The following is a 26,950-nucleotide window of genomic DNA, read 5'->3' on the forward strand; positions in this document are numbered from 1 at the left end:
TAAACTTCAGAATATTGAACTTATTATCTAATAATCTTCCTTTTCGTTTTCTTGCATGGGTTTTCTTTCTGCTAATAAGGAACCCAGATAAGAAAAAACAGCTTTTTTTAATTATAACTTCTCAAGTTAAGATTTTCTTCAAAATAATTCCATATATGTTTATACACACACACACACAAAATACATATTTATTCGTATAAATGTGTGCATGTATATAAAGGTACGTCTCAACAAGATTAGTTGTCTTGACTGGCTCTAAGTAATTGTCTAGCAAGTACTTCTGAAGGTCCTGAAAGACTTTTTATTACTTTATTTTATAAATCTAACCATGATCTTCTTGTGCTTACTATTTTGAAAGACCGCAAGGGACATATTTAAGAACTTTTAAACCTGGCAACTGGCAAGTTCCTTTACCATATGCGCAGTGTCTTTTTCTAAAAAGTGAGTTGAATGGCTTAACCTACATGGTACCTTTCCTTAGGAAGCAGGAAATTTCTGGTAGTCACAGCTTGTTGAACATGAAGAGCCTTGAGCATGGGAGGGAGGAAAAAAACAATTTGGTACATGTAGGAGAACTAGAATTCAGTTGTCATGGTTGATCCTGCTTTGTCCCAACTTTCATTCTTAAAGCGTACAAGCAAGCTGCTTCCCTTGCCATTACCTACATGGCTGTTCCAAAACTGGAAGCAGTTCAGCTCCCTCTGCATAGCGTGAAGCCCAATTTGGTAAGTCTAGTAGGTTCTGGGATCCCAGAAAGCAGAATCAGCTCTCTCTGCTCTGCACTGTTTTATCATTGTGGGGAATTCACTTTAGCATAGAAGAAAGGTAGACAGACAAATTAATTCTACCAAATCAAAACAGAATCATAAAGAATGAGCTTATGGCAAAACTGCCTTCCCATTCTGTTGGTCTTGTTCTGGAAAGGTCTCTACTGAAAAGCCAGGGTTTATCTAGCATGGGAGCTGAGCCAAGAATCATTCTGGATCTTGGGTGCTGAGAGGCAGAGTATAATTAAAGCTGCCTCTTCAGCAGCCAGTTAAGCCCAGCTGGGATAACTCTTCATGGAACTCTCTAGGCATCTCATCATAGAACTCTCTAGTTTCTGCATGGACTTCTGTTATTGAAATGTGGTTTTTGTTTTGTTTTGTTTTGTTTTACCATAGCCCCCAGCTTCCCTGAACAGGGGAAAGTTAGCTTTTAAAAATGCACTCATAAACACACAAAACTTCAAGAGCAGTTTTCCTCTTATAGAATCATTAGAATGGTTTGGGTTGGAAGGGATCTTAAAGATCATCTATTTCCAGCCCTCCTGCCGTGAGCAGGGACACCTTCCACTAGATGAAGTTGCCCAAAGCCCCATCCAGTCTGGCCTTGAACACTTGCAGTGGTTGGGGCATTCACAGCTTCTCTGGACAACCTGTGCCTCAGCACCCTCTGAATAAAGAATTTCTTCCCTATATCTAATCTAACTCTCTTCACTCTTTTAATGTAAAGCCATTACTCCTTGTCCTATCACTACACTCCCTGACAAAGAGCCCCTTTCCAGCTTTATTGTGTGCCCTTTTAGGTACTGGAAGACCACTTTAAAGTCTCTTCAAGGACAGTATCAAGTGCTTTGCACAAGTCCAGGTAGATGATTTCAGTTGCTCTTTCCCTATCCACCAGCGCTGTAACCCTGTTGTAGAAGGCCACCAGATTTGTCAGGCATGGTTTGCCTGTAGTGAAGTTGGCTGTCACCAATCACCTTCTTATTTTCAATGTTTCTTAGCATAGTTTCCGGGAGGATCTGCACTTTCCCAGCCTTGTTTTTGGAAGCCATGTTGAGGTCTTAGAACTATTTTCATTCCTCATCTGCTGAAGGAAGCATGAACAGAAAAGTTATTTTGGCTCTTCGGTGTGACATTTGGCATTTCGCTAATACATTTCCATTAGCAATTGCCTTGAAAATTTGAGCTGGCTGCTGGCTTCACTAAGATGACAAAAGTCATTTTAGATGAAAGAGACAGACGGGATTGTAAGAAGTCCGTTTTGTCTGTCTGAAGTGAATATACTAGAGAACCTGCAGGTTTTTCTCAGGTGGCTTTCCTTTCTTGTTGAAATTTGAAATCTATGGGTAATAAACAATGTAAAAACAATTGTTGGAAGCACAGTGAAAATGACTTTATTTTTCCCTAGTAATTTATACAAATTTGAACAGGCAAGTCCTAAATTCACTGGAACTGTTAATACCTCAGGTAACTACTACCTACCTACTAGAATTACTGTTAGAATGAAGTAAAAGAAAACCAGCTCTATGTATTGTGTAGTTAATGTGTATTACTGTGATTTCAGAATTGAGTTGACTTTATTATAAGTGTGGAAAAATAAACCAGGTGAAAACACAGATTTCAGGCAATTCTGAAAAGGTTTAATTTAAGGTTTGTCTTGGTACCTAGCTCTTAATAATTACCTTTTAACATTAGTTTGAATCATCTGCATAATCTTCTAAACAACACAAATTAGTTACTTGTAGGGCTTGGTATGAAATTTGATCAATATATTCTTCTAAAAAATAGCAGAAGTAATTTTGCAGCTTTTAGAAATAGTGCTTATTAAATTACAGAATGTGGATAAATTGGCCTTCAGTTCTGTGTTTTAGTTTCCACATGTATCTGTTAAGTATTGGAAAAAAATTAGAACATCAGTTGTATAAAATGTAGTATTTCAGATTGCAGCTTTTGAGTGTTCACTGGTAATATGCATCTTGCTAGGCTGTTTTTCCGAGTTTCTGTTGTAATGTGGCCAACTTTTCAATTATGAAAAGGACTCTAATTCATTCCCCACAAGTTATTGTCCACTACATTGTTAGCTTTAGAAACACATCATTATTTGGTGAAATGGAATGTTGTGTAACTGAATACATTTTAAGGTTTTGGGAATTTGTCATGCTTCAGGGTCTGTGGTGTGTGACTGAATATATGTTAAGTTTCAGAGAAGTGCTCATGCTCCAGGGTCTTCAGAGATTATTCTAGTCAGAGTAGCCATTACCATATTGCCTAGAAATTGTTTGAATTGTTTGAAAACTAACAATGAACATACTAAGATTTTTACTATGACTTGTGACTTAGTATACTAAGACTTATGAAAAGTTGCTAATACCCCCTGTAGTTTCCTTTTATTGGTTAAGGTTTTCCCGACCAGCTTTTCTGATGTATTTATTTTTTATTTTAAAAATTTGACTTGCATTCTATGACCTTTAGATATAAAATAATTTACACTTGTTTCACAACTTTTGTATTCATTTATCCTTTTCTTATATGTACTTCTTCTTAGATAATTGTAGCAGATTTACATTTTAAAATTTTCATAATAGCCATTCACAATGCTAATAATTTTCTCTCTTTCTTATTTTTTCTGATTTTACTTATAGGATATAAAAGCTAGTATCTTTGTGTCTTTGACTAGATGCATATGTTTTATACTCATTTTTGGGATTCTTCATGTGCGCAAAGCAAGCCTTGGAAAGCCTCTCTTTTCTAAATTAAATCAGCCTTTATTCTAGTATAAACACATTAATTATAAATACATACTTTTGTTTTTACTTTCTTTTTTGGTATCTAGACTTATGGAACCATTTTACAGTTCTGATACAGTTCTCTAAATTTGCTTCCACAGACTGCAGTAAAGTATTTCCCAAGTTGACACTTCATAATCTGCACTTAAGTTCATCATGATTAGTTCAATGTTGTCAACAATATTTTTAATAATGACTTCATGTCCACCTTAGTCTTTTGGGTTCATTTTTATTTTGCTTAACCATTCCCTCTGTTAAGTAGTATCACAAAACACTCAAGGATGGAGGTTGTTTTACTAATTTCTCTCACTCTAAAAATTCCAGGTTGACATTTTAAAATTTTAAGAATTTTCTTATTTTAATATCTGCAGTAAGAAAGTGGACAAAATACAATTCCGGTTGAATTGGTCTTTAAGATTATGGAAAACCTCGAGATATATAAGTAGATGTGTTATGGTTTCCTCTTTGCAGTGTTAACCTTGCTTCAAAAAATTAGTTAGAAAAATGACTGAGATGTCATGTCAAATAAAGGATGACACAAAAGCTGCAAGCTAAAATTTAAGTTTCTCAGAGGCTTATGGCATAATGATACATATTCAGAGCTTTTGAATAGCCATACTCTAAAAATAAGTTTGCTTTCTAAAAAAAAAAAAAAAAAATCTCTTCCCCATACTGTACTTTTGAAACTTCATCTTTCTTGATTGTGGGATGAATGGTCCATGTGTCAGTTTAACTCCTCAAAGGTAGGAATATTTCTGAGATGTTTAAGGAATGGTAGTTGTATTTCTTCTTTGTTTTAAACATTGATACTGAAGTAAAAATAGCTACTTCCTTTTTGTAGTATAAATTAAAATTAGAATTGCGTTGAACTCTTGCAGTAGTCTTTTGTTTTGGTTTCAGCTTTGGCTATGTTTGACTTTACTTCATCTTTCCTTACAGGATGAGTTTACTCTTGCATAGAGGCTTACCTCTGCACCAGTGGTTTTTTTTCAGCTTCAAAAATTGCACATTTCATACAAGTTGATCAGGCTGTGAATGTTACTTGCTACAGTAGTTAAGCAGTCCAATGCATGACTTTGACATAAATCTTACAACAGCTTGCCTATTTAGAAGCTTAATTTGAATGTACTAGAGATTAGGTTACAGATCTGAGAGACTGTTTGGAAGGTGGAAAAGTGCAACAGAAATGTTTAGCTGTTTCTCTTGTTTAAGAATGAGCTGTCACTTTTAACATTGTATATTTCTTTGAACTGTTTGTATTTTTAATGCATATACCAAATTACTTATGAATATACATAATTTCAATGAAAAACTGATATTTTTCATGCTGTTCGTCAGTTTGAAAAGGAGAAATACAAGCAGCTTTACTAAAAGGCAATTTCAAAAAAAGGCTGTGGTAGGATGATATTTTTACATTTAGAACATTGCTTTGTCCTTTTTGCTGCTTATAACTTGCTTCTAGAAGCTGAACTTTGTATTACTTAGTGGAGTGGTTTACATCTTTGTTACCAAGCAAATAGAATTCACTTCTGCAAAACACATTTTGAAAGCTGATAACATCTTTTGCAATTAATTATTTATGACTTTTTTCTTCTGCATAAATGCTTTTAAAAGTAATAATTTGCTTTGTCTTAAACAGAAACTGTGGTTGCTGAAAGTGTTGTTGTCATTAAGAAACTGCTACAAACCCAGCCAGCACACCATGGTGAAATTATTAAACATATGGCCAAACTCTTGGATAACATTACAGTGAGTATTTTTGCACATTGCCTTGTTGACTAATATTTTCCTTGTTGACTCATAAAAATCACACCATCTCCTTTGAATTTGAACCAAGGAAAGAAAGAAATGTATTAGAGAAGTAGAACAAATTTTAAAATTTTTTACTTTCCATAAAATACAATTTTTTCTCATTTTAAGGAAGAGGAAATAGAAGTTATCAGATGGATCCACTTATGCCTGAAATTTGGGAGGCTATTTTTTAAGAAATACCTGAAATATTTAGTATAGCTAGTACCGTTATGACAAAATGAAATGTATTTAGACTTCCAAGTGGGTAAGCTGAAATGAAAATAAGGGCAAGGGAGAACTGAACTTGAGGATTCTCAAATTATTCTCTTAATGATATGGGGTGGAGTTTAAAAAACACTGTATTCTAAATCTTTTTCGGTACCTCTGGTCGTGGTTTAAATTGGTAGGCAGCTAAGCACCACACAACTGTTTACAGACATTCTTGCCCTCATGCATCCCCTACCCCAGTGGAATGGGGGAAGAGAATTGAAAAAAAAAAAAAAAAGTGCAAGAACCAAAGAGGTGGTTATCCTAGACAGGAGCACAGACTGGGAAGAGAACTCACTGAGAGCAGCCCTGCGGAGAGAGACTTGTGGGTCCTGGTGGATGAAAGGCTCAACATGAGCCAGCTGTGTGCACTTGCAGCCCCAAAAGGCCAACTGTGTGCTGGGCTGCATCAACAGAGGAGTGGCCAGCAAGTTGAGGGAGATGATTATCCCCCTTTGCTCTGCCCTTGTGAGTCTCCATCTGGAGCGTTGCATCCAGTTTTGGAAACGCCTGCATAAGAACGATGTAGACCTGTTAGAGCAAGTCCAGAGGAGGGCTACAAAGATGATCAGAGGGCTGGAGCACCTCTCCTATGATGAAAGGCTGAGAGAGCTGGGGATGTTCAGCCTAGAGAAGAAGAGGCTCCAGAGACCTCATTGCAGCCTTTCAACACTTAAAGGAGTCTTATAAAAAGGATGGAGAAGGATAGCTTGGAAGAGAAGGATGGCTCGGGTAGATAATGATAGGACAAGGAGGAATGGTCTTAGGCTAATAGAGGATAGATTTAGACAAGACATTAGGAGGAAATTCTTCACTGTAAGGGTAGTGAGACACTGGCACAGGTTGCCCAGAGAAGTTGTGGATGCCCCATCCCTGGAGGTGTTCAGGGCCAGCCTGGATGGGGCCTTGGCCAACCTGATCTGCAGGGTGGCATCCCTGCTTATGGCAGTGGGATTGGATTTAGGTGATCTTTAAGGTCCCTTCCAACCCAAGCCATTCTATGATGCTAAGCAATGCGGACTACACTTGCTCACCACCAGCCAACTAATGTCCAGCTAGTCTTTGAGCAATGGCAGCCCCCTGGCCAACTCACCCTAGTTTTATGGCAACATAACATTATACGGTATGGGATTTCTCTTTGGCCAGTTTGGGTCAGCTGTGCTTGTTGTGTCCTGTCCTAGCTTCTTGTGCACCCCCAGCCTCCTCTCTGGCAGTGCAGCATGGGAAGCAGTAGAGTCCTTGACTCAGGAACAACTAAAACATTGTTTTTTGTGTGTTATCAGCACTTTTTTCATCACAAATACAAAGCACAGCACCATAACAGCTACTAGGAAGAAACCTATCTCTATCCCAGCTGAAACCAGGACGATATCAATTATTCTATACCACTTACATCTTGATCGGGTCCCACACTTTCTAATACATTTTCATTGATTACCATCAATCTCCTGTCCTTTCATATATACACACAGGTATCATTCCATTTGTCAGTGGGCTATCCTTCTAAAATGTCCACTGAGTTCATTTAGTCCATGACTTTGTGTTCCGTCTGTCACAATAGTCCTTCAGGGCAGGAGAGATGGTATGTGTTATTGGATTGATGCATGCTGAAGCCAGCTCTGGTTCCATCACCACTGTGGTTGGCAGTTCCATCACTGCTGTACTTGCCCAGCTCCATTGAGATTCAATCTCCATCAGTTTGGGTGGTTCTTACTGTAATACTGTTGATATGACATATAGCAACCATAGTAGCAATGACCCCCTGTAGCCCCCCAGGTGAGTGCAGCAGGAGGGCAGGAGGTGCTCCAGACACGCAGCAGCAGTTCTCCTGTGGCCTGTGGAGAGGCCCCTGGTGGAGCAGGCTGTCCCCCTGCAGCCCACGGGTCCCACACGGAGCAGATCTCCACGCTGCAGCCCGTGGAGGAGCCCCCGGTGGAGCAGGTGGATGTGGCCTGGAGGAGGCTGCGGCCCATGGAGAGCCCCCGCAGGAGCAGGCCCCGGGCCGGAGCTGCAGCCCGTGGAGAGGAGCCCACGCAGGAGCAGGGGGTCTGGGGGGAGCTGCCGCCCACATGTGGGGGACCCGTGCTGGAGCAGTTTGCCCCTGGGGGATGGACCCCTGGTACGGAGCCATGTGGGAGCAGTTGTTGAAGAGCTGCTGCCAGTGGGCAGCCCCCACAGGCTCATTTTGGGAAGGGACGGCATCCCGTGGGAGGGACCCCATGTGGAGCAGGGGCAGAGAGTGACCGTGAAGGCGTAGTGGAGATAAAGTGTCAGGGACTGACTGCAGCCCCGATTCCCCATTCCTCTGTGCCTCTTGAGGGGAGAAGGTAGAAGGGGGTGGATGGGGGGAAGGTGGTTATAGTTTTCTTTGAGCTTCCCAGTGTTCTAGCCTGTTAGTATAGATGATAAATATATTAATCTTCCTATGCTGAGTCTCTTTTGCCCATGACTTTAATTGTTGAGTGATCTCCCTGTCCTTATCTCAACCCCTAAGCCCTTTTCATTGTGTTTTCTCCCCCTTTCCCTTTGAGGAGAGGAGTGAGGGAGCACTTGTGGTGGAGTTCAGCTGCTTAGCTGGTAAAGCCACCACAGCATTGTGCCCCAACGGTAACCGAAATTGATCTCTCAATAATTATTTTTCTGTAGATGCTATAAATAAGACAGTTCAGTCTCATAGAATTAATTACATGTTTATTGATCACAGAATCACAGAATTGTAGGGGTTGGAAGGGACCTCAAGAAATCATTGGGTTCAACCCCCCTGCCAAAGCAGGTTCCCTAGAGCAGGGTGCCCAAGTAGGCGTCCAGACGGGCTTTGAATATCTCCAGAGAAGGAAACTCCACAACCTCCCTGGGCAGCCTGTTCTAGTGCTCCGTCACCGTGACTGTGAAGAATTTCTTTCGCATGTTGGTGCAGAACCTTCTGTGATCCATTTTTTGACCATTGCCCCTTGTCCTCTCCCCAAATGATGATTGAGCAGTAAATAGTTTCTAAATCAGTGAATCTTCTATTTTCCATAGTTATAAATTTGGGAAAGTTTGGAATGATAAAAGAAAAAGGGCATGGTCTTCTCAGTCCATTCTTTCTGAACATGCCATCTAGAACCTAAAGGGTCCCTACAAGAAAACTGGAAAGGGACTTTTTACAAGGGCATGTAGTGATAAGACAATGGATTGTGACTTTAGACCGAAAGAGGTTAGATTTAGATTAGATATAAGGAAAAAAAAACTTTGCTATAAGGGTGGTGAGGCACAGAAACGGGCTGTCCTGAGAATGTGGTACCTCATCCCCAGAAGTGTTCAAGGCCAGGTTGGATGGGGCTTTGGGCAGCCTGGTCCAGTGGAAGGTGTCCCTCCATGCCCAAGGCAGGGTTGAAACCAGATGATCCTTAAGGGTCCCTTCCAACCCAAACCGTTCTATGATTAAACAAATAAATCTTTGGCTACTGAAACGTGTTTCAGAACTGTTAGTCTAACTTCATAGTTTATGTAGAGACAATATAATTGTACTGTAATTGTTCATATCCAGAATTTAAAGAGGCTGAGATACTGCTGCTAATTATATGTCAAATAAGTATTACTTATTTTATAACAATCACCTGTGTTTTCAGAAAATATGAGTAATAATTTGATTAATAATTAGTCTTGTAAGTTGTGGATAATCTTATCATATGCATTTTCTGTCACTTCTCCAAATGGAGTTGTCATCTTACTAACACATGTTTATTATACGAGAGAAAATAAATATTTCATAAATATCCTATTTAACATTTGTAAATTTTTATCGCTAATATTTTTTTAAATTAATACCTTAGTAAAAGTATTTCATGTTATAAATACAGGGAACTTTTTTGAAAATAACATTTTTTTATGTTGGATAAAGGGAAAAACAAGATATGCAGTACTTGAACCACTGTGACATACTAGCATTCTACAGTAATGAGGCTGTACAGAGTAACAGAAGATGGTGGTATTGGAGAACAGTCTGTGGAAAAGAGTGGTAATAGAAATAAACCAAAAATCAAAATCTGAATCTGAACCCTGCCTCTTGTTCAAGAAAGGAGCTGTGACAGAGATGCTGTAGGCTTTCCAGGATGGTTGTTTTAAATCTTGTTTGACAACTTTCACTGTAATTTTTGAATAACAGCTGCCCTAAATTTATCTTCCTCAGATTTTTTAGAAATTTGGATTAAGGAATAAACTTAGAAGAAAATCTTGTTTACAATGAATAGCTTTCCCAATGCTGTATCATTATCCTGAAATAATTTGCACTTTTGAAAATGTTTGAAAATTGCTTCAGACACTTCTGAAAGGGATAAAGATTTTTATTCATGTTTAGAAAGCAATACTTTGATTTTATAACTACTGGGGATGTGAGTTTAAAATTTCATTATCTAATAAAACATTACTGAAATTTCCTAGGTTTGCCCATGTAATTTAAATGATTATCTCACAGTAGGCAAGAATGATTGCAAGTTAGCAACATTAGTTGCCTCAGTTTTTGTCTGCTACAGGGTATAAAGACACACAGAAATTATTCCTGACACAACATAAACGCAAAATACACATACGTACACACACAGGCACATATACTTTTGCTGAGACATGTTTTACACAGATGTTTATTTTCATAGAATCATAGAATATCCCAAAGTAGCCACAAGGATCATTAAGTCCAGCTCCTGGCTCCATGCAGGACCATCCAAAAATCAGACCATGTGTCTGAGAGCGTTGTCCAAACACCTCTTGATCTCCATCAGGCTCGGTGCAGTGACCACTGCCCTGGGGAGCCTGTCCCAGTGCCCGACCACCCTCTGGGTGCAGAACCTTTCCCTAGCACCCAGCCTGACCCTCCCCTGTCCCAGCTCCATGCCGTTCCCTCGGGTCCTGTCGCTGTCCCCAGAGAGCAGAGCTCAGCGCCTGCCCCTCCGCTCCCCTCGTGAGGGAGCTGCAGGCCGCCATGAGGCCTCCCCTCAGCCTGCTCTGCTCTGGGCTGAGCAAACCAAGGGACCTCAGCTGCTCCTCATACATCTTCCCCTCTAGACCCTTCAACCATCTTTGTAGTCCTCCTTTGGAGGCTCTTGATTAGTTTTATGTCCTTCTATTGCGGCTCCCAAAACTGCATAGAATTCTGAAGGTGAGGCCGTACTGGCGCAGGACAACCACATCCCTTGACTGACTGGCTAATAACGTCATTCATGATTCATCTCACGGTCTGGCTGGCCCTTTCGGATGCCAGGGCACACTTTTGAATCATGTTCATCTTGCTGTCAACCAGAACCACCAGATCCTTTTCTGTGGAGCTGCTCTCCAGCCTCTCATTCCCCAGCCTGTATGTATAGCCAAGGGTTGCCCCATCCCAGGTGCAGGATCTGGCACTTGCTCTTGCTGAGTTTCATGTGGTTATTGATTGCCCAGCCCTAGCTTTTCAACAGCTCTCTGTTTTTACTGACCTCTTCTGTTAGGAAAGTTTTTCTATGCTCATTTTTCAATTTGGATTTAAATTTAAGAGACCTGCCTTATTCTCTATGCAAAAGCATACCACTGTCTTGAAAGGACTCTTGCATTTAGACAAAGGAAAAGCAACCAAATACTGAGTGAGCTTGAAAGTAGCTGCGGGGTGGGGGAGTGCGAGCAAACAGATTGTTTGGTGCTTCTTAGAATGGAGTTTAATTTAATAGTATGTAAAACAGCAGAAAGAATGAACAGAACTATATACAGTTAAAAAAAAAAAACATGTAAAGTAAAAATGAACATTTTGATTGCTTTGCTATGTTTTAGTTTAGGTAAATGTTGAACACTTCACCACTAAAATAAAATTGGTGGGAACTGGATAGAATGGCGTTTTTCATTGGTGCCTGAATTTGTTGCCCTAATGTGGTTATAAGCTTCACTTGTGTTGAGCTGAAATTCTAACTGTCAATGATGAGGTGCCTAAAAATCTTCCATAGAAATGTTTCTTTCAGGTTATCTGATCTGAAACTTATTCATACGGAAGATCTTCAGCAGCCATTTAGCAAGTGACAGGATGTATAGTAAGCTAAATATTATATGACCAACTATAATAAATGTTAGGAAGTTCAACTAAAAAATACAGAGCTCTTGTAGATAATTCACTCTTTTTATAATAAAACTTTAGGACTAGGTCTATTTCAGTTTGCCCTTTAACTAATGTTTCTTATATATCTAAAAAGACTGCCTATTTTTCTTCCTTTGTTTTTGTATGTTCTCATTTATACCTTAAACTTTCACCTCAGGTGTGCCTAAGCAAAGATCTATGAGATCTATTTTGTGTGTGGTATTTTTTGAGTACCCCCCCAGACCTGCACATAGAACAGCTCAGTCTAGCTATATTCCAGGTTATTTCCTCCACACACTCCACACTTCAAAAGCTGTAACTGAAGGTCTGTTTTTTTTTTTTTTTTTTTTGTGTGTGTGTGTGTGTGGTGGTTTTTATTTTTTTTAAAAGATATTATGAGAATGATTGGATCTCTGTAAATTTCTGTTTTTTTAAAGATCATGAAGAAGTTACCATTTGGCTTTTAATCTGTTAATGTGTTGTCGTGATACTGGCTGAGTCTGAAAGTCCTCTTAATAGAGTAGCCTCATGTTCAGCAGTGGCCAATAACTGCTGCTTTAGGGATAAGAATTAAAATATAAGAGCAAGTTGATTATGATGTTCCTCCTACATACCTTGTCAGCCTCTGACTGGAGGCTTGAGATTGCTATCAGCATCATCATGTTCAGTAATCCAAAAATTGTAGTCTAAATAACCTGTATTCTGTATCTCTTATAAACCTTTCCCTCTTCTCTTTGTCTTTCCTGATACCTGTATGTTTTTTGAAGTGGGGAGACCAGAACTTGCACACACTAGTCAGAATATGAAGAAATTTTAAGCAGTGGCATAATGATTTTGTTGGATCTTTTTGATCTTGCTTTTCCTATGGTTGTCTTCCTTTTGACTTCTGCTGAACATTGAGTTAATATTTGCAAAGAATTGTAGTTTATGATCCCAAGATATTCTTCACTAGAAAGCATTTGGATTCTGTGAGTATATTTAGATTTTTTTTTCTGAAGTTCTGTTGATGATATTTCAAGGCCATCTGCGTCACGTCTGATCATTAAAAAATATTACTAATAAGTCACCTGCAACTCTTCAAGTTTTAGTTTAGATTACCTTGAATAATTTTGTGTCGGCAGACTTTGTTACCTTACTAGATAACTCCTCAGTTACTTGCAGATCTGTTGAGCAGCATGTTTTCTCCTACAGGTCCCTGAGGGACATTTAATGGTTTTAACTTTTATTTGTAACTGTTTTTCTGTCTTTTATATTTTTTTAGTATTTTTTAATTCGTGAGAGTACCTTTCCACCTGGTAAAGGATGGAGTTTTTACAAAGATGCTGATGAGGGGCTTTTTCAAAAGCTTTTAAAATATTTCCTCATTATATAATCATATCTACTTTTTTTTAGAAAATATGTTCGTTTTGAAACACCTATAGTCCAGAATTTGTCTAAGTGCAAATACTAGCAGTTTTAATCTGAATTAAGTTTCAAGTGGATTGGCTAGACTAGGTTAATTAAATTGGGTTAACAGCTGAGACTTTCTTTTGTACCTTTTCTTCATGTTGACAGTTTGACGTTATCACATCAAAATCCCCTTTCCATTTCTGATTCCAAATAAACTTTCAAAAATTACAATTTCAAGATGCAGAAAATGAGACCTAATCTGCAATTTGTTTGAATATCAACTTGTTTTGTGACAAATGTAGATAACCAAAACTGGTCATTTTAAGTTGTATTTTAGCCTGGTATTTTGTGTAATAAGGTTAGAGCTGAATAACAATAACTTTTGAATTGTGCTGCTTAGAATGATCTATTAAATATATAAATATATATAAATAGATGTTTTTCTCTAACTGCTGTAACCAGAATCTTAATTTGAAGGGAAAGGGTCTGGCTGGTTTTTTTTGTTTGTTTTGTTTTGTTTTTTTGTCATTATTATTATTTCGAAATACTTATTTATTTTCCTCCAGACAGGTAATGGGTTAAAATGGCTGTAGAAACTGCTTTCTGGTACCAAGGCTTGAGAAGTGCACTTAACCACTTGCTCAGGGCACATAGAATAAAACATAAGGCAAAGTAATTTACAATCCTGTTTGCTTTTGAGGACAATGCAGAGCAGGGCAGAATAATGGAAGTATTATTTCCAGCATTTTTGTCGATTCAAGGTCCCTACTTATGCTATACTGGAAAAGGCAATGAAGGTCTAGAAGTGGCTTCATTTCTTGTTTGCTGTTTTGAACACTTTGGAAACAACGGCTGCAGGATCATGCACTTGACATTACATAGCTGAGGACTGGAAGACTTAAACAGGGAAAAAAGAAGTCTGAAAATATTGTGTGATTTTGACCCCAAATGAATCCAGTGACACGGAAACATTGGGTTCATCAGTTCCTAGTATACTTTTCATTAAAATGGCTTCCACTTAGAGTTTGATTCAGAAAATCACTAATTGATATTGATTCTCATTGCACAAAATTGTGTTTAATATATGCTATATTTATATAGTAAGCTAACCACCTGATTAAAAGGCACACACTCATGAGATATGTTATCTGGTTTCCGTTGTCACTGTTTTTCAAACTAAGCTTTGTTTGGTTTGCTTGTTTAACATTCTAAAATTATTTTTGCAAGATTTACATTTTACAATCTGGTTTAATAGAGGGAAAAATTATGAGACTATAACAGTGTGCATTTAAAGTGTAGTCCTGGATTTGACTGGGAAAAGTATAATTCTAATGTTTGTCTTTCATAATATGTACTATTTTTGAAATTAGTCTGCTTTAAGAGGTATTTTTGCTTTATGAAAAAACAGTAACAGAAAAAGGGATGTTTCTAACAGGCAGCTGCCCAAAATGGGGTAGTTGGTGTTCTCTTGTTGAATTCTAATTTTTTAACAAGTCTATAATGAAATATTTAAGAAAAATAAATCTAGCATAACTGAAATCTGAAGTTGCCCATATATTCTTATTTAGAAGTATCTATCTGTACAGCAGGCAACTTGAACTGCTCCAATACTGGAAAATTTAATGTACCACTCAATTACTATTCTTTAGCCCAATTTAAAATAATAGATTGGGAGTGAGGTCTTAATGCAGTGTAACCTTTGGAACATTAGAAATAACCTCTTTCCCTTCTGAAATCAGTGTACAGTAATGACATCAGTCTTACCGTATTACAAGTGAACATTTTCTAAGTACATTTGAAGTTTTTATATTTAGCAGTTTTTCAGCAGCTTGTTCCCCTCTCCCATACCAAAGGTCCCAAGACCATTTAAATTTTTTATCAATTCACAAAAAAGTTTTATCTTCATCTCATTCAATATTTATTTATATTTATGTATCTTACATCACTGTGTTATAGCACTCTAAATACAATCTTTTGCCAATTATGTTGTCTCTGCACTCAAATGTCTTTTCAGAGGGATTTGTTGAGGGATTTGTTGTTGTTAGACTCCTCTGTTACCACTTTCCTTGATATAGTTGATTTTTCTTTCAGTAGAAGCAATCCTTTGTTTATATTTTTGTTATCTGTGTATTTACAGCACTGTGCAATATAAAGTCAGGTACTTTGAGGCTGATATTATTCAAAGAAGTTCCCAAACTTTCTGCAGCAGTACAACATGGTTAACCATTAAAATTTCTTGTGGATATAATCAGTATTTCTTCAATATGGTTTAGCGAGACATTTATTAGGGACTGTGGACCATGGTTTGGAAAACACTATCCTGAACCTTGGTTGCAGTTTGCAAGGCTGCAAGTTGACTTGCATTTATTGCCTTTTATGACTGTAGCTGAAAAGTAGTACTTCCAAATTCTAAATGCTTAAAGAGTAGGATTCTCAGCAGTTGTTTCCCATTGTAGTTCTGACACATATACATGCAATATAAATTATGGACAAATGCTGAAAAAGTAACTAAAACATAAATATAAGATAGTAAGAACTAGTGTTTTGAGAATCTCAGTGATGAATTTCTCGAGCTTGTCTTCTCCTGTGAATCTCACCTAACACAGAGCTCACACTGATTTGAATGTAAGCTTATTTAAAAAGATACGTATGTGGTGCAGGAAGTAATTGAAGATGTAAGTGCATGTTTTTACTTAGAAAAAAATGCTGAAAAAAATTAGCTGAAATTGCAATTATGGTTGGAAGCTTTCCCCTGATATATTTTTTTCTAAACTACAGTGAGTCATTTTACAGGATAGAACAGTTACGTTTTTTTCAAAATGTGTTGAAGAAGAATTTATGTAGAACTGGCATTACATCTGCAAACTATGGTGCTCAAAGATATGTTTCTCCCTAAATGAATTTTCTCATCACATGCTTTCTCCCTTCCACTCCAGGAAGGAAAAAAATGTTATCAGGTGGTATATAGCACAAGTGCAATTTTTAATTTGACCACCAGGTAATATAGGATGGCCCACATTTGAAAATCATGTGTGTATATTACTACATGTAACTCCTGACTGCTTATAGCTTAACTTTGCATGAAGTGTGATCTTCAGCTTCCTTCTGTGTTGTTCCATTTTGCTTTCCCTCCATCTGTGACAGTACTGCGCTTTTTAAGTCAGCGCCATCTGCACTGGGAGTTCATCCAACAACTGCTCCTTCCAGTTATTTCAGTGAAATGCAGTCAAGTAGCTCCAAAAGAAAAAGACCTATATGAAGTTCCTGGTCAGAATGTTTTCACTTAAGGAGTTAGATCCTATTCCAAAAAGGAGAAAACTGATTTTGAACTCCGGTCTACAGAATTCAATGTGCAGCATGCCTTGCACATTTGCAAAAATAGGAATCTTACTGTCATAAAATTTTAAACAAAAATGGAGGAAAGATAATAGCAGTCTTAAATTCCTATGCTTTTAAAGTTGATGGGCAGGAGCTGAGAAAGCTGTGTTGTTGGAAACTGTGTAGTTGAAAACTATGAATATAGTCACAAAAAGCACTGTTGTGTTTCAGCATGGTGTTCAGCATAATCTCATGGCAAGCATTTCCAACTGAACCTCAAAGACTTGGATTTTCTTCTGGCTACTGCCTTGTACTGTGAACATGAGGATGTCACTTCTGTATTTCTCTGTTTGCATTCCTGCTCTGTTGGTCTTCTCAACTTGTAATGTGTGTTTTTTGGGATGATATGGGAAGATAAACATCTTTCATGACTATGTACACTCAATCTACCATAATGGGTATGTTGAACAGGATTTAATTTGGGTCTGTATTTCTTTCACGGCAATTGTCTTTAAGTAGTATTTTGTTTAACTTCCTACTGACCACTGTGCAAGTAAACACATATTCTTTGTGAATATGTTAACTTAGAGTGTGTTATGTTTTCGCAGGTTCCAGTAGCAAGAGCCAGCATCTTGTGGCTCATTGGGGAGTACTGTGAACGGGTTCCAAAGATTGCACCTGATGTTTTGAGAAAGACAGCCAAGAGCTTCACTAATGAAGATGACCTTGTAAAGTTGCAGATCTTAAATTTGGGAGCAAAACTCTATTTAACAAACTCAAAGCAGGTAAGGCTTAAATACTCAAGAGTATGTATTTAAAGTCACAGTGGTTTTTGTGCAGTCTATATAGACCAGTGGTAACTTGTTTTATATAAATAACTAAAACTAGTCTATGTTATTCTATGAAGAAAAGCTGAACATCAGGTTTTCAGAAGTCTAACAGCCCAAATCTAAACAGGAGTCCTTGAGTATGGGCTGTATTGTAAATATTAATATATTGATGAGATCACTTTTTTTTTTGCCCCTCTTCTTATTGAGATTTGTAGAATTTAATTTTATTTTTTAGTTCAGGTAAGTAGATAGTATAGTAGTATATAAATTGTATAAGTAATATCAGACTGGAGATTTTTCAGCTGTGATTTACTGTTTTCTGGATCACACAGCAGAATTTTCAGGGGACTGCTGTCAATTTGAACAAAAAGCTGCTCCTTTTTTGTTCAGGGTATCTAAAAGAAGATGCTAGCAACAGGCCTCAATGTCTTTCCATCAGTGCTCATCTTAAATATAGTAACTGCTTTCCCTTTTCTCTGTATTTCTTATTATTTCACTATACCTTGTGAAGAGAGTGGGTTTTGATCATCTCTGGTAATAATCTAAAAATGTCAGATAATACAGAAGGATGAACTTAGATCTCCATAGCTGTGAGAGGTGCCAACTGCCTCATTCATCTCAATGACAGTACTGTGAACTTTGTCACTTCCTAGCTATGGAATATAGCATCTTGACACTAATTTTTCACTGTAATTCCAATTATTACTATAAAAGGTTGTAAAATGTTTTCCAAATATATAAGGAATATGTTGTCTGAGATATATATGCTTTTCTTGGACTGCTAGACCTCTTTGTTTTCCAGTAGCTTTAATAGCATAGGATCTCACATCTCTGCAACTGTGGTATCTTCTCTTTCCTTGATAGCTATATCCAGCTGCAGACTTGATCCATCTGAGACTTTATTCTGTAGGGCATGTGGGAGATGAACTGTCCCACCTTCCATTCAGATAAGAACAAATGCTTGTCCTTTGTTCATGCTTAGCATTAGATAGTCTAAAATGGGTGAGTAGCAAAAGGTGACTTCTTTCTGTCAGCGCTCATCTTAATGAAAGTGCTGACTGAGCTAAGGTAAGATTGGTTTGATTATCTTACTTGTCTCCTACTGGCACATTATGTAATATTTACTTATTTTTCTAGATGGCCAAAAGTCCGTAGCCTATAGTGAGATGGTGATTTTGTGATATTCCTTTTCCAGTTTCACATAATCTTGGTTTGAAATACAATAGTGGTGATAAAGCAGAAGAAACTGTCTCCTGAGATTTCTACTAAATGATGAGTATCATGGAAGGGTGTTTTCCTCTTTTAGTTTTAGGCTGTGGAGTAACAAGTTTTCTTCTCAAGTCATCAAGATATTCATATACAGAATTTGAAAAGAGTAGGTTGATGATCTGGCTTGATTCAGAGCTCCTTCCAAATTAGAATACATATTTTTGCCTTTAAGAGCTCACAGCACTCTTTGTATAGCTACATCATTCCCAGGAATAAGAATCTTCTCTACTTGCTCAATATTGAAACATTTCTTTCTGGAGTGACTGCAGTTCCTAAAAAGTCCAGCCACTAATATTCACATAATTTTCAAGTTTCAAGCCAAAAGTTGTACATGTGGTTGCTCAGTTGTCAGTCTGTCCCTTTCTCTCCATCTCCCTGTTTTCTCCTGGTGTATCCTACCCTACACATACTTTTGAATCCTTTATCTGTTTCATCCAAAGTCTCAAAGATACAATGTGTCTTTATTGAAAAGTAGTGTCAGGACAGCAGAGAGAGACTTAAACAAACAAAAAGACTTCTTTCCCCAGATGAGGGTAGGACAGATGAAATTTATCTGTTATATATTGGTTGGAGAAAAGCAAAGAATTCTGGAGTGAATATGACTTTATTTTTTTCACTATCCATAGAATATCATATTTGATTTGCTGTTAATTTACTTCAGCATATATCCAAATAGTTAACGCAACATGTTCTCAAGAATCCTTTAAAATTCAGTGTTTTTCATAAGAATTTCCAGTAATATTCTTTAAATCCCATGATCACCTCTTGAATTTGCAAAGGCTATTTATAATTTAAAAACTTCAAGTTCAGACCTATCTGGATAAATATATAATAAGGACAGGCTTTCTTCTGGTTGTCTATGTTGTTTAGTAAACTTACTTCCTTTTCTCATCACTTAGGGACATGTGAATCCTTGTGAATAAGCTATATCACTGTCTAAGTGGAGGTCATGTGAGAGAAACAGTTATGCAGAAACCATGGCACCTAGCTGTCTGAGCTGTTTGTTGCATGTTACAGGAAGAATACAGATTTTGATGTGTTTCTGTTGTGTAACACAGTAGGAGTCATGCTGGGAAAAGTCCCAGGTAGTTGTAATGTGTAAACAATTTGTTGAATGTAGTTTGGCACAATATCCTTGTCGTATACGTCTAAAGTATCAAGTTATACAAGCTAATGATACCGAAGAGTGAATGAATTGCTGCTTCTCTGACACTGTAGAGACTCAGCATTGGTGGTATTTGTAATAAAATATTCATCAAGCAGAGATCTGCCAAAAACATAATGGCTGGTAATATAGGGCATGCACTAAATTCTTAAATAGAACTCTTGTAGCTGGAAAGTTCTAGAAACATTGCTGAAGGATAACCTGCTGCATACCTTTCACATTGGCCATACCAAAATGTACAAACAATAGCAATAGATGCTAAACTAACAGTGTGGGTAAAAACAAGAGCTATTACACCTAAATAATGAGCATGTCCAGATAACAAGTAATGTTGGCGTATAGTAATAAATGTATTATTCCTCTATATCGGAATGGTTTGTCTTATTATACTGTGAAGCAGACATGGTGTGCGGATTCTGTCATATTTCACCAAATTAACTTGCTTGCTCAAATAATTTTCAACTTTTTACAGATGTTCCTTTGTTGGTAAAACTGATGAGTATTCATTAATTTATTTTCAGTTTTTAATTAAAATTGATTTTTTTCTATTAGCTACCTCCATGTAGAAAAGCTTCCCTGACTTGTTTGGTTGAATTGCCATAAGACAAGAAAAAAAATTAGTGTTTTCAAGTTATTTTCATGAAAACTATTTATGATATCTGCAAGGAGACTTCTTGCAGATATGAAGCGTTCTTCCATATATATTGTGTCTTTATTTGTATTGGACAATATGGAAGAGGTCTTCTAGGGGAGAAGAAGAAGGAAAGGATCATGGAGAAGATGATCCAGTTAAGAAAATGCAGTCTCTCAGGATCAACTCTTTTTCTAGTTCATTAGTACTCATCAAAAAGGTGTCCACCATGATAGCAAGGCCCTCAACTTTTCCTGGCCCTTTAGCAATTCACTGGCAAACACTTTTGTGTTTTTTTTTGTAATCTGTTCTGCTGAGCTTTCTGCTATGACAGGAAGGAGGCTTGTTTTGTTTTACAGAGGCGAAGTGATGACAAAGCCTACTAGAAGTAGTCCTCATAAAGTTCAATCCAGGCTACCTGAGACCACTCCCTTCCAATTTCGTATTGATTAAACAACATAAATCATGCTTAAGTGCAGATTACATATATTCTGTCCAATATAGTTGTTTAAAATGTTATACCATGATATAGAAATAGCTGCCAGAAAGCTGTAAAATACATATAGAAACCTTTTCCTTTTTCCAGTGCTAAGTACCTTGGGGGAAAAAAATGTCTTTTCATAACACTATTCTTGGATTTCAAAAAAAAAAAAAAATGTTGCTGTGATTTTTTTTTTAAAGTACGCTTTTTTATTTTTTTTTTTTATTCTAATGTAATATGACTAATTTCTTCAAATCTTTGGTATGCTTTGGTATGCTTCCATGTAAGGTATTTTTTATGGTTAAAATAAAAAATTATTTTTGTTTACTGTGTACGTCACTTACAAGAATTAATCAATATGCTGAAAAAACTCTTTGTACAGATATAGAAAAACTCTAACTTGCATCCTCAAAGCTGAACTTTTCCCAGCATGTTGTATGTCACAAAATCGAATGTGTTTTTTTTCCATTTTCCTCCCCTCACATAATTGAAACTGTAACTGTTGTAACAATAGAATGATAAACAAAATATATGTACAAGCCTGTTTCTTTGTATAAAGAAATGAAATCCTCATTGACAATGTTTTAACCCTGTGTTATTCATCTAGTCTGAGTTGTTATACTAAAAATTACCTTCCTTATGATGGTAAATTATTTTTGCTCTTTTTGCTATTTGCTTCAGTATGAACAAAGTGGTGTACTTCTTTTGAGTGTAGCTAATGGATACAAGTCTGTTTGGTATTATCGCTCTGTTTGCAGTATTTCTAAGGTATGGGGAAAGTCGTCCTTTTTTTTTTCAGTTTTAAAAATTTAACTGTATTATTAAAATTATTTAATACATGTTAATATTATCAGACATCAAATTAGGAAATCCTATTATGCTGTAAAAAGCTGTGATAATATAAGTTGCTCTCTTACATAAATAAATAAATGACCGATATTACTGGAGGCTTTAAGCTTCAAGAAAAAAAATGGAAGAAGTCTTTTATCCTGGTTTTTAGAGGGCATCAGCAGCTTGCTTTTATGAAAAAGTAACAGCTAAATGCACTGCAAATAATTTGCAGTAATCCAGTTCAGTGATTCATGTGTCTGCTTTAATGGGTCATAATTCAGGATAAAGTAACTGAGTGCAGTCAGAGTGCAGACACTGCTTATGCCAGGGACAGTATCTCTTCATAAAACACACCTCAGCAGAAGCAGTTTGCCAGCCCCCTAATACCCTCTGATGTTTTGATGTCCTGCATATTTTTCCGATTAAGTTTTGAGTGCCATGTTTTTAGTTGTATTTCCACATTCATTATCCTCACGTAGACCCTTCAGCGGGTTTGCCATATATGATTATTTTTTTAATGATGCCTTTCTTTCCACTTCAGCAGTTTAATAATCTAGCACATGGCTGCTTCTCAGTACTCAGCATTCACCTCCCCAATACAGAAGAGGACATGTGCTTTGGCTTCTGAATTCCATTTGCAGCTTTAGAAATGCATATTCCCTGTGGAACAACATTTGTTTGACATAACCATTCATTTTTATTACCTCTTTAAATATGTTTATCCAGAGTTATCAATAATCATAAATAACTTGTATTCTGTTCTTGTCCTGTTTTTTTCCACAGACAAAATTGCTTACCCAGTACGTATTAAATCTCGGCAAGTATGATCAAAGCTACGACATCAGAGACCGTACAAGATTTATTAGGCAGCTTATTGTTCCGAATGAGAAGAGTGGAGCTTTAAGCAAATATGCCAAAAAAATATTTCTGGCACAGAAACCTGCCCCATTGCTTGAGTCTCCTTTTAAAGGTATAACTGCCAAAATCATTTGGTAAATGTTCATTGTGTAAAGGAATGTGACAGCCTATTCTATTTCAAATATGCTCACAAATTGCGTCACTTAGAAAACACAGATGATTAATATGCAAGAATACTCACTCTGTTTACTTGCTTTTCAGCAAGCAAAGTATACATGTTGCGTACACACTGCATTTACCTGATAAACCCTGACAAACTGATCAGTTTCTGTTCGTGTTGATTTTAAATTTGGTTTAATAATTGAAAGTATGTCTTTTGAGGAAAAATATTCTTCAATTTCAAAAAATATCTTTAGTTTTTATCTAGACTTTAATAGAAGGTTATTAATGTATTGTAAATGTATTACGAATCTGAAAAAAATTGAATCTCAGTAGATTAGATTTTTATTGTTTTTCTCCAAAGTGATAATTTTCCCAGTGCATTTTCCATCTATTTAAAAGAAAGAATCATTGTATTCTCAAATAAAAAGGTTATTAGGTTATCTGAATTAAAAATGCTCTGTTATTGTGATAATTTGCAGTTTTAATTTTCATACTTACTAATGTTTAAAGCTGTAAAAAGAGCTCCATTTTGAAGAAAAACTATTAAGATTCTGGATGTGTTTGTGCCAAGACATGTATATGGATTGTTTAACTGTGCTGTCATTCTTAATATTCACAGTAAAGTAATTTTTAGAGAAGCTACATTTCAGAGCAACACCTCTAAACACACTGACTGATTAGCTTTTTTATTGACCATTATGGGGGAGATTATTGTAATCTATGGACTGAAATCAGTTTTTTGACCTATGAAGAGCTTCCTAGTTTATATTTATTCCATGACATTTGAGGTAATATAATGGCAATTACCTTTAGCCTGATTAAGATTGCTCTTTGTGGTAGAGCTCATGTTGTTTGTATATTTTCCCCTCCCCCATTTTTTTTAATAGATCGAGATCATTTCCAGCTTGGCACCTTGTCTCACACGCTGAACAGCCGAGCTACTGGCTACCTGGAGCTGTCTGACTGGCCAGATGTGGCACCTGACCCTGCTGTGCGAAACGTTGAAGTGGCTGAGTCGGTATGTTGGCATCATTGAAAGTAACTTTGCTGAACACATGCGCCAATACAGAACATTATCTTAAAATATAAGTACTTAAACAACATGTTTGTGCTGTACTGAAAACTTTTGATACATGTGATCATCCATGTGGCTTGTTTTAGCGTGGAAATTGAAAATTTTTAAATCTGCAACATACTCACTGTTTATTTTCAATGAGAGAAATGGGTCAACTGTAGGCCACTTCCACTTCACTTGTAGACTAAATTAACTTTCTTCCCTTCCATCTCATTTTTTATTTCATACTTCTTGTATTCACTCTGCCACAGTATGGTAATTGCAGTTAATGATAACTGTTATTGGAATACCAAAGTAGTAGGTGCGTGGTGGTTTATTAGTGTATAAATCCAAGTCCTAGAAGAAGAAAATCGGTAGTATACTGGCAGCAGCAGGGGAAGAGTTATGTATGTTTCAAAGCGTAAAGTTTGGAAGAGACCAGGTTTACATTTGAGATGATCTGAATAGAATTAGGAAAGTTTTTAAAAAGAAAATGTCATTTGTTAGTGCACTACTCATTTGTTGACTTTACAGGATTAGTCATCTACTACAGCATTCCATTACTAGCTTGTAAACTAGCAGGCAGTCATGTTCTGGTTCCAGAGCTGTGATTTATGCATTGGGTATCGGAGTACTAATAAATGTCAGTGAAAGCTATTGTACAATAACAGGAATTGAAATGTACTGTAATGTACGGAACTGGTGATGCTCTCAGAGATGCGTTCTTGTAACAGGTCTTACCAGAGAAGCATGTGGCCCTTGTCCTGAGCCAAATTCCACACTAAATTGCACATGAATTAATTTGCATATAAGATGTTAGAAATAGAATGAATGAAGGAAATGCTAAATAACGGGTATGAGTTGCAGAGGCCAGTAAACAGTGATGTGGTAGAACAAACATTTCTCTTTAGTACTTCAGTATTACTTCTTTACCTTCTTATATACATTTCAGGAAAAGAGATATTTGTGTACAAACTTCTGAAAGCTTTTATGAGGAGAGTCTGACAGCAGTCATCTCAAGGAGTGTTATTATAAATGATAAGGTTGGCATGAAAGAATGTATGGAGGCACCTTTGTCCATAAAAACAAAAAGCATTGCAGGAAATTGATCAAATGGAGTAACATCCATCTACAACATAAAAGAAAACATCTCCCTCTGACCATTTAAACCTCAAAATAAACATGAAAATCCTTTACCCTAGGCTTTCTGCAAATATTTTCTATGGAGAGTGCCTCATTGTCATTAATTTTGTGGTTTCTCTAATACTTCAAGTTGAGTTGTTAAGCTGCAATCCATTGTTAAATTGTCATTCAAATTGAGAAGAGTATTAAGTTTTTAAAATACCAGCTGCTGGGTGGAACATTACAAAGTTTTGGCAGCTTTCAGTGTTTAAGAGGAGGCCACTGTGTCTCTAGAACTGTACTCCATTGCAACTCATTGTTAGAGCTATTACAAAAGTTAGTCTTATTCTAGATCACAGCGGTCAGTGAGGCAGACTTTTATCACTGTTGGTATGGTTGTCTGACTATTTGTTTCTTTCCTGTCCAGAGTTTTTCTTCTGCTTCTCAGTATTATTTGGAGATATGAGAAGAAAAAAGTCTGGCTGAAGTAGTGTTTTGTTCTGGTGTGCTCTTCTTGATAAGAATTACTTTTATTTCTGTGCTCGCCAGTATGAGAGGGACATGGAGATACTAGAGCAAGTCCAGCAGAGGGCTACTAAGATGATTAAGGGGCTGGAGCATCTGTCGTATGACGAGAGGATGAAAGAGATGAGCCTGTTTAGCTTGGAGAAGAGAAAACTGAGTGGGTATCTCATCAGTGTGTCTAAATACACAAAGGGAGGATGTCAAGAGGATGGGTCCAGACTTTTCCATGGTGCCCAGCAACAGGACAAGAGGCAACAGGCATAAACTGAAACACAAAGTTCTGGCTGAATATGAGAAATGAATATGAGGGTGACAGCACTGGAATAGTTTGCCCAGAGAGGTTGTAGAGTCTTCTCTGGAGGTATTCAAAACCTGCCTGGATGCAACCCTGTGCAGCATGCTTTAGGTCAACGTGCTTGGCCGGGGGGGTGGACCAGATGATCTCCAGAGGTCCATTCCAACCTCAACCATTCTGTGATTCTGTGACATACAATTGCCATCTGGCTACTGGAACTGTTGCTGCTTACTGGGTCCACACCTGTTTTCTTCTTAAACTTGGGATGATAAAGGTGGTGTTTACCCTTCATTCCAGCAATAGGCTAAATTGAGCTGGATCCATAGACAAAATTCTCAGACTTCGGGTTCTTTTGGCATAGAAATTTATTTATGGTTACTGATGCTTTTAATCTGCCTTAGTAAATCTTTTTCTGGCCTCTCTAACAGACATATCTCACCTTTTATAGGTATGTATAAAACTTTTAGTGCTCCTAATTGTGTAAAATAAGAGAAGCTAAATATTTTCTCTTGACTTGCTTAGAGGATTTATTTAGAAAACACCTAATACTACTGCTTCAGGTGTTTTTCTTTGTCATGTTGTGTATATTTTTGTATTTCTGGTTGGAAAAGTAAGCCTAGAAGCACTGTAAGCATTGAAATGTATTTACAGGCAAAGGAATGGACTGCAATTCTAGGTAAGACAAAGAAAGAGAAACCTACTGAAAAGTTCTACTCTGAATCAGAAGAGGAGGAAGATGAGTCTGCCAGTACCGGTGCAACAGGTAGGTAGTTGGAAACTGACTTTCATTTCTGGTTGCTGAATAACTTTTGTCTTCAGAACTGGCAACTACTTAAAATGAATCAGAGAAAAAGAAAAGGAAAAAAAAAAAAGAAACAAACGAAAACCAGAGGTCTATATAACATTAGGGAATCAAAGGAAAAAAGTTAAAATTCACTATAGCAGTAACAACTAGTTGTATAGATACGGCTTGCGTGTTCATTAAAAGAGTTAGACTTTGCTTTGTTTCCCTGTTAAAGAAAAAGGCTGGCATGCTATTTTCATCTCACTTTGAAACTTGTAAGAGAAATGAAAATTTGCAGTTCCAATTAAAACTAAATCCCTGAACCAATTTATGGGAAAAATGCCCATAGCCTTGTTTGATGAGAACCATAAGTCTTGAATGTTTGGGGAAATTTGTTGTTTATGAATTACTAGTTTGATAGCATGTGCTACTGTGTTGAGAAATGGCCAAACTTGTATAACTGTAGTATTTCATGTGTTTTTGTTTAGTGAATTGTGTTACAGTTTTAATCTGAAGTACAATATGCTAGTTTCTATTTATTACAAT

At 37.0% G+C, this 26,950-nt stretch overlaps 1 protein-coding gene across 5 annotated transcripts in view; it reads left to right on the forward strand.

Moving 5' to 3' along the window:
• The window catches only part of AP3B1 (adaptor related protein complex 3 subunit beta 1), a 165,115-nt gene that overhangs the window by 69,559 nt on the left and 68,606 nt on the right, over positions 1–26,950 (forward strand). For all 5 annotated transcript variants that reach the window (XM_080573444.1, XM_080573445.1, XM_080573446.1 and 2 more), the window contains exons 14-18: positions 5,193–5,302; positions 17,006–17,182; positions 22,388–22,574; positions 23,512–23,642; positions 26,272–26,383. In XM_080573444.1, coding sequence (XP_080429570.1) covers positions 5,193–5,302; positions 17,006–17,182; positions 22,388–22,574; positions 23,512–23,642; positions 26,272–26,383 — 717 coding nt within the window. The remainder of the gene's footprint in view (positions 1–5,192; positions 5,303–17,005; positions 17,183–22,387; positions 22,575–23,511; positions 23,643–26,271; positions 26,384–26,950) is intronic.

Source organism: Anser brachyrhynchus, assembly GCF_964034855.1.
Source record: "Anser brachyrhynchus genome assembly, chromosome: Z".
NCBI classification, from domain to species: domain Eukaryota; kingdom Metazoa; phylum Chordata; class Aves; order Anseriformes; family Anatidae; genus Anser; species Anser brachyrhynchus.